The sequence below is a fragment of the Juglans microcarpa x Juglans regia genome, chromosome 5S (assembly GCF_004785595.1).
Source record: "Juglans microcarpa x Juglans regia isolate MS1-56 chromosome 5S, Jm3101_v1.0, whole genome shotgun sequence".
Classification (NCBI taxonomy): Eukaryota; Viridiplantae; Streptophyta; class Magnoliopsida; order Fagales; family Juglandaceae; genus Juglans; species Juglans microcarpa x Juglans regia.
Window position 1 is genome coordinate 5,270,056 of NC_054603.1, and position 8,303 is coordinate 5,278,358.

Below are 8,303 nucleotides of genomic sequence, written 5' to 3' on the forward strand. Positions count from 1 at the left end.
GATTTGCTCTTCGGAACCAAGCTAACACTCGTTCCTTCCATCTCTGCTGAGCCATGAACGGAATACCTACCTCAATCGACACCTTCATCCATACTTCTCTCGCAAACTCTCCACCACCCAACACATGCTCCAAATCTTCAACTTGACCACTTGAACAGCAGTTACAACAAGAAACAATAGGAATATCAATCTTACGAACTTGGTCATCCACACTTAAGTAGTTGAAAAATGCTTTCCACATACATACGGAGAATTTCGGCATCGAATTATGCCAGACCCATTTCGCCTAATCCACCTTTGGAAGTTTTACACGTATTAAATCCCAAGCGGACTTCATTGAAAAACTTCCATCCATTTCCAGCAACCAAATCAATACATCCTTAGAATCCTTCAACCCACCCACTATCGACATGACATCATTGGCTAACTGAACCCCCACTAATTCCTGCAAATGATCGACGTCCCATGAGTCTTGAATTATCAACTCGTTAATACGAATGCACGGCTCAACTATCTGGTCAACTACTTCATGCAGAGGACGTTCTCCCATGAATTTGTCAAACCACAAAGATGCCATTCCTTCTCGAATCTTCCATCTGGAGTTTTGCAATAAAACTGGTATCCCTCTTAAGATTTTTCTCCAAAACTGCGAACCAGTCCTTCCTTCCAACGATAGGCAAATATGACTGTCCTTAACATATTTGGCCCGAAAGAACCTTGCCCAGAGAGAATCTTGTGTCAAAAATTGCCATCCCAATTTCAGAAAGAGCGAATAATGAACTTCACCCAAGTCTCTAATGCCAACACCACCTTCCTCTACTGGCAGACATAATTTCCTCCACGCCCTCCACTTCCTCTTATATTTCCCATCCTGCTCTCCCCAATAAAAATTAGCCAACATACAATTTAGTTTGCTAATGACTTTCTTTGGCATATGAACAATTGTAAGAAGATGAACGAGCATACTAGCCAGCACATGCCTCAATAACAACAAACGACTCCCTTGCGAAAGTAATCGATTTTTCCAACCCGCCAACTTCTTAGCCACTTTGTCAAGTAACGGATCAAAATGGACAATTTTTACCCTTCCATCTACAATCGGAACTCCCAGATACTTAAATGGAAAATTCCCCCGCAAAAAACCTGTCTCCACTAAAACTTCCCTCACCCGACGATTCGATAACCACTTGGAGAAGTATATAGCCGATTTTTCAAAATTAATCACCTGCCCTGTCCATGACTCGTACTTCCTGAAAATCTCCATCAAACATTGAATCTTTCTTTTTGAGGCATTAGCAAACACAACTACATCATTAGTATACAATAGATGAGAAATTTTCAGAGCATTTACCAGAAGTGAAAACAGTTGTATCTGTTTCTCTACCACCTTGACATTAATCATTCGAGTAAGAACTTCTTCCATAATAATAAAGAAATATGGCGATAGATGAGTTTTCAAATTGATTATGGGTTCAAGAGATTTTATTCCCGCGGGTTTATATCATTTGGTATCAAACGCTAGATCATGGAACTATAAGTACAAACGTTAAACACCATACACGATGATGCCTTCAAGGCAATACATTTCACAGCTAGCCCATAACGTGATTAGCCACACATATGGGAAACGTAAATAATTATTTATCTAAGTGATTAATTGATCTGCAGTCAACCTTCAGACTACGGCCTAATTAATCAAGCAACTGGATAGGAAGGTTGCATGGCAATGCCGCAGAGACCTCTGGGATCAGAATAATCTCTTTGAATCCTCATATAGCCACCCTCACCCCAGTTCTCACCCCATGAATTCTTGATTAACCAATGCTTGGTACCGTCTTCAGCTACTCCATACCCGACTAAAGTAACAGCATGGTTTAGATCGGTGCCACATCCTCCAGTGAAGATCCCGCTTGCATAGAGCTGAAAATCACGTCCCTCGCCTTCAATGGCAACGGAGATTGGTTGGTGAGCTGCGGCTTTTAGCAATGCCGCCTCATTGTTGGCAGGTACATCTTCAAAGCCAGTTATCTTAGCTGCTTTAGCAGACGCCTTGTTTGTGTCACAAGTTCCGTCCTTAGCCAAGTATGGATAATTTGTTTCAGTGGTTTGTCCTTGATTTTGTACTATATATTCAAAAGCATTATCCATCCAACCACGATGGCAACCATTATTTCCATTCGTGGCACAGTTCACTAGTTGTTGCTCAGATAGGTCGACCAATTTCCCTGTTTTGATTTTGGTGAGCCCCTCTACCGCTGCCGTTGCTGAAAAGGCCCAGCAACATTCTACGTACATACAATTTATAAGTCGACCATGTCAGAAATACGGCAAGCAAAATGATAAATGCAGGCATTGAAAAACTTGGGAGTTTTTTAGATGATATGACCCTCTTACCACATTCGCCCTGATCTTTAACGGAAGTGACGGCTCCTTTCTTTCTCCAGTCCATACTCCCCGGAACGTTAATCACTGATGCATACTTGAACGACGACGTTGTCTCCGCTGTGGTTGACCTCGGCTCGGTTGAGAGCTTGTATCCAGTACGAGTGGCACGAAACTCTTCATTTGTTAGGTCTGCAAATTTGTTGACACTCAACTTGTAAGTACGATTCCCTTCGTTGTTGACTTTGTTCACGAAATCCATGTTGTCCTTGAATATTTCGAGACGCTTTTGCTTCTCGTCATTGTCCTTATAAGTACGTCCATGTTTAGCCATCCATTCCTCGTGTTTACCAGCAATGGAAACTTCAACCTCATTAAGGATCCTGCGGGACATCGCTTGAGATGTACAAGTCCCCAAAATCACCAACAAGACTGTGATAAAAGTCATTGTTTCCAAAACAAATTAAGCAGCTAGCTTTTTCTCCCCGCAAAGAATATAATTTTAGTGTCTAATTAATTGTGAGGAAGAATGCACCCAATCTCCTTATATATATAGGATCGGAGACCAAACGTCCTCAATGTTCATGGTATGTACGTACGTTTTGACGTAGGGCTTGGCTTCCTTTTCGAGAAGAAAGTCAACCCCCAACACATATTTGACATTATTTTTGGCAAGTTTCTTGGTCTCCGAAGAAATAATTATGGTAGGATTTTTTTGAACTCTCCTTAACGGCTCTCCTTAATTAGTAATTCCTATTAGGAGCATCTATATAAATATATATATATATATATATATATCCTGGAACCTGTAGCATTCATGTGATCTTGACGACATGTATGATGCACATGCATTGGTGTTTAAATATAATTATTTTTATAGTGAATTGGTTTTAGTAATTCATTTGGTGTTTTCTTCAATTACTTTGCAATGATCACTTTGTATCCTTCAAGAAAATGAAACTATCACTATCCGGCTAACATTAAAGTCGGAGCAACAACTCTGTACATTCCAAACTCAAAGGAGCTCTACACCATGCACGATGTGGCCATCATATCAATACGGCCGCGGGCATTTCGGAGTCCATAAGACTTGAACACATTATATGGGCCGGGAAGCATATGGAGAATTATTATATGCATTTATCTAAATGCATGGTTTGATCTCAACCTTTGGACTACTTAGGCAACTGAATAGGAAGCTTTCATAGTAATGCCACAAAGACCTGAGGCACCGTTATAATCTCTTTGAATCCTCATGTAGGCTTGTAGCCATCCTCACCCCCATGATTAACCATCCGTCATCGGCTGTTCCATGCCCGACTAAAGTAACAGTAACAACACGGTTTTAGCAAATGCCTCCTCAATTTTGATAGATGATCGGGTAATTACTTTCCTGCCGAGGATAAAATTTACTTGGTACCGGTAATTGAGTGATTGTCTAATTATTTTCATCAAATTTTCATCAATGTTTAATCCTTTAAGCACGACTATTTGTATTGTAACGCTCTAATGGAAGGCTTAAATTACATGACATTTATTCTAAAAAGATTAGTCAATGATATAATTGGAACTCCATTAGAACCTTATAAAGAGCAAAAACTTCTTATTCTCAAGTAATGTGGAATCTCATACATCTCCTACCCTTATCTTTATCATATGAGATATCACATGTCCCGGGATTACTGTGCATAAAAATGATTGTCCTAATTACTCTGTTTTTAAGGATGGCTATAACTAGATGGCCAATAGTGCATGCCTGATAGTAGACTTGCACACTTGCTATGAAGAAAAAGCTATAAAACAGAGCATGAGACCTTGGTCTCATCGCCCATGGTTGAAGGTATATATGCAGTATGCTCTTCTTTTGTAACCCATTTTTCACTCAATCAAATAATTCATTTGACACTAGCAAAGGTTTCCCGAGAAAACTTTCGTTTTTTTTATTTTTTTTTCCAGGATAAAAAATTGTCACTATTCATACTGCACAAGGAATGCATATCTGTGGCAATCCAAAAAGTTCGTTTCCTCTGTATCTGCAGAGAAGCTTAAAAATTGGAGTGTAAATTCCAACATTTAAAACTTTTAGTAAGGCAAGCTCTTTGAACTTGTGCTGATCACAAGGGCTTTGAGCTTAGAGGAGGAGTGAACTGCAGCAATATTGGCTCGTCGGGTTATTACTTCCATGTTCTTATATAAACTTTGCTTCACCAAATTCTTCATCATTTTCTTCCCTTCTTGAGCCTCCCTTGGATTTACAGGCGAACCCATTGCAATCCTTCCTGTTTGGGGTCCGGAATGCGGCCGCATGTTTGCTTGCCGCTCATCTTTGAACCATTGTAATAGCTTTATCGCCCTCTTCTGTGCTAGAGGGCTACCCAATAATGACACTTCAAGAAGTACCTGCACAATTCCTGACTTGGCCATTCTCTCCCGTTGGGTTGAGTTTTGATGACCCAAAATCATTAGAATGTAAGCTGATAATTCTTGGCACTTGGGTTTATCTTCCCATGTCAAGATCTCTATCAAGCTCTCTGGCACCATTGGACTGTTTTCCATTGCCTTTTTTCCCATTAAAGTCACCACCAAATGCCCGAGCGTTGCGAGGGCTTTCTCTGAAAGTTCCTTTGTAGTGGAGAGTGTCAAGAGTGTTTGTAAAAATCCGCTAGAGACCAGGGCTCCTGCATGGTCCAAGACGGTGGAGATGTTGTACGTGGTACCCAAACACAACTCTTTAGTTTCAACACTTGAACTGGATTGAAGAATGCTCAAGAGAAATGGGAGAGTACTTTCGGACGAGGCTAGAGGGAATTGTGTATTATTTGCAAGAGAAGATAACGATAATAGCAATTCTGCAAATTCACGTCTCGTTAGTTCATCGACAGTATCAATGTTCTGTGGCAGTTTGGATAAGATTCCTGCCTCCAACATGAGCGCCTTGTTCCTGAGGGAAGAAGACAGACCGATTCAGAAAGAAAATTGGGAAGATAAGACACACGCACACATATAATCCTTCGTCATTTAATACTATCCATGTATAATTTTCCGGCAGTATAAACCCCTACACCAACATTTAATACTGTCTTACATTAGACCATTAGATTTTATCAAGCAATTAGAGAGGATCTCAGTCTATGTTGAAAACAAGAATGATCGTTGCATCAGGTATGACTTTGAAACTTGCATTAGTTAATTAATTAAATAAAACAAGCAAAAACCGATTTAGCGGTCCATTATTGCATATTTAACTTCATGGAAAACTCCATTAATTGCTCCCCAAACTAATCGAATAAAATAAAGAACATCAAGCTGCCGAAGTCAAAAATATTCGGGGACTAGTGAAAGTCAACAAAGGAAGTGTTTAGTTTTTCAAAGATTTTCATGGAATCTGAACCACTGCACTATATCTCTAAGCAATTTATCTACTTCTAAAAAGACAAAGATGTCGCTTCAACAAACAGTACTGTTCCCCCCGCAACTCTCCCAATTGTCACCGTGGAAATTAGTGGGTACAGTCAGCGCGCACCTTAGGGGACTTCTGATTCAAGGTCATTCTATGCTATCCAGGATTGTGTTTTCATATGTATATAAGAAGATCTCAACTTCTCTTTTTTATTCAGTGATTTCTACAGTTGAGTGTTCAATTTTTGTATATTTTATTTGGAAAAAATAAAAGGGAGAATCACTATTAAATTTTTTTTTTTACGTAGATTTTAAATTTACTCTTTTACTCAACTTAACTCAATTCATTTCAACGTCAAAATGTAGCCTTAACACCCACCTCTCTTGCCATCTTCATGCATGGAAAAGGATTCAATGAAGATAAATGCAACGGTCTAGATGGAGAGCTCCATTATTCCTTGCACGAGGGCTCATTCATCCTTACCATTAATTTCCTGAAACATTTATATCCATTATTTTTTTAAAATATATATGAAAAAAATCTAGGAATCTGGGTCCTCCAGTCCATGTCCTGCAAGACCAACTACCTTGTGAATAGTGAATCATCTGTCCTTGGACTCTTTACACACCCTCTAAATGTCAAAGGTACCAAAGGCTTCCATTTTGGGCTCCACAATCTCGAAAAATTAAGAACTCTCATCTTATTCAAAGGTATTTTAAATTCTATTTTCCCCCCAAACATTTCAAATACATTTTCTCCGTGCAAAAATATTAGTTCAGAAGTTATGAAAAAAAGCTAGATCTCTTTTTATTTGTTTGATTATATGGTTGTACCATCCTTACCTAATACAGTATATATGCTACCTGCCATAATAAATCACCAACCCTTTAAAATAAAAATGCAAAAGAAAAATTAAGATATTGGAGCGATCATCTTGGATGCAGATACTTCTGGCGCACTCCCATCCACCTAAACTAGATTATACTAAGTACTATTTATACTTATATTACTCCATGAAAACCAGAAGGAAGATTTATCCATTAATCTCACCTTCCTATTTTCTTGGTTCCAAAGATGTACTCCTCTTCCAATTATTCAATATGCAGGTGAATAATTGCAAGGACAAATGTTTGATTTAGAGATGAGATGAGTTGAAATAGTTTGTAAATAATAGTAAAATTTATGAGTTGAAATTTATGAATAACAGTAAGATAAGTTGATCTCTCAATTCAAACCACACTCTTTATTAATCCTCTCGACGAAGGATAATGATCTCAATCATTTGAAAATGAAAAAATAAAACAAAGTCTAAGAATTTAGATATTTGAATAGCGAGAATATATGATCAAGATTATCATCACTCATATATAACGCCATGTTTTAATGCCAAAAATGTTTTAAAAAAACGAAAAGAAGTACTTACGTATAAGTTCCATTGGCGAGCTCAATCAAAGCCGTCACCGCCACACGCCGCTGCGTGGCCACCTCCGAAGCAGCCATAGCCACCAGCACAGGTATAACCCCAAGCTGCGCCAAGAATTTCCTTGTCTTCCCGTCTTCTCTAGCAAGCTTCTCAATCTCCTTAACCGCCATTTCTTTCTCAAGCCAGCTTCCGAAGTGAAGCTTCTTAACTGACCTCTGTAGCACCGCCGACTCGTCCTCACTCTCCCTCTCCAGAGCCTGGACTACTACTTCGTTATTAACACCTCTGGCAGTACTACTCGCTACGTCGACTCCGCCCGACGATCCGCATCGCTTACGAGCTGCTTTCAGTCGCAGGAACCGTCGGATTCGAGCAAAGAAGTGGAGCTTTATGTGGGGCAATAACCAAATAGGAGAACAAGGAGGAGGAGGAGAAGAAGAAGAAGAAGAATCGGGCATTATTGGACGTTGTGAGGTGCACAAAGACATGGTTGAAGAGACAGGGAAGGAGAGGGATTGGGAATATAGTTTTTAGGTTTGGTTCTCTACACTTCAAACTTGTCTGCAAATCCGACTTTATTGTAGAGAATAGGGATTAGTGGGAGGAGGAGGAAGACTTTTGTTAGCAAAAACAGAGGGAAGCACATGGCGAACCGTGCATATATTAGATCAAGAAGATGTCTCAAGTTCTGACACGTATTTTAAAAGTAATAAAATGGACGAGGGCTTGGTATGTATACTGTTTAGGCTGCTAAATTCCGTTGAGCTAAGTTTAATTCAATCCAATTTTAACTTAATCTAATATTTAAATATTTAACTTTTAAATTACTAAACTTATATCAACTCAAAACTTTTTTACACGTGAGATCCACAACCTTTTTCAATTTAAAATATCTTTATACGTGAAACTCACAAACTTTTTTAATTTTCTATAAAAAATATTAAATTCGTCTTAACATCTAAGCACACTTTAAACTCAATTTAGATGAGCCTCACATAACTCCCTCCACTATTTAACTCAGCTGAGTTCAGCTCAACATTCAAACGCAATCTAAATATATTTTTTTTAAATAATATCAAATTTTTAATAAATATTATG

At 38.8% G+C, this 8,303-nt stretch overlaps 2 protein-coding genes across 2 annotated transcripts; both read right to left on the reverse strand.

Annotated features, from left to right (window-relative positions):
• Positions 1 to 1,512: 1,512 nt before the first annotated feature.
• On the reverse strand, positions 1,513 to 3,010 carry LOC121267629 (ervatamin-B-like). Its single transcript, XM_041171583.1, has 2 exons — positions 2,395 to 3,010; positions 1,513 to 2,285 (listed from the first exon to the last, which is right to left on the reverse strand). Exons 1-2 carry the CDS (start codon positions 2,828 to 2,830, stop codon positions 1,696 to 1,698), a joined length of 1,026 nt encoding a protein of 341 aa, XP_041027517.1. The 5' UTR covers positions 2,831 to 3,010; the 3' UTR covers positions 1,513 to 1,695.
• Positions 3,011 to 4,297: 1,287 nt separating this feature from the next.
• LOC121268689 (U-box domain-containing protein 12-like) lies at positions 4,298 to 7,891 on the reverse strand. Its single transcript, XM_041173028.1, has 2 exons — positions 7,206 to 7,891; positions 4,298 to 5,323 (listed from the first exon to the last, which is right to left on the reverse strand). Exons 1-2 carry the CDS (start codon positions 7,691 to 7,693, stop codon positions 4,465 to 4,467), a joined length of 1,347 nt encoding a protein of 448 aa, XP_041028962.1. The 5' UTR covers positions 7,694 to 7,891; the 3' UTR covers positions 4,298 to 4,464.
• Between the last annotated feature and the right edge of the window lie 412 nt (positions 7,892 to 8,303).

What these genes read in the sequence shown, in the direction of transcription:
- LOC121267629 (XM_041171583.1), bottom strand. Translation starts at nt 2,830, where the DNA reads ATGACTTTTATCACAGTCTTGTTGGTGATTTTGGGGACTTGTACATCT. An exon ending in TAAAGATCAGGGCGAATGTG is followed by an intron (nt 2,286 to 2,394) that starts GTAAGAGGGTCA and finishes GTATGTACGTAG; the next exon opens with AATGTTGCTGGGCCTTTTCA.
- LOC121268689 (XM_041173028.1), bottom strand. Translation starts at nt 7,693, where the DNA reads ATGTCTTTGTGCACCTCACAACGTCCAATAATGCCCGATTCTTCTTCT. An exon ending in CTCGCCAATGGAACTTATAC is followed by an intron (nt 5,324 to 7,205) that starts GTAAGTACTTCT and finishes TTCTTCCCTCAG; the next exon opens with GAACAAGGCGCTCATGTTGG.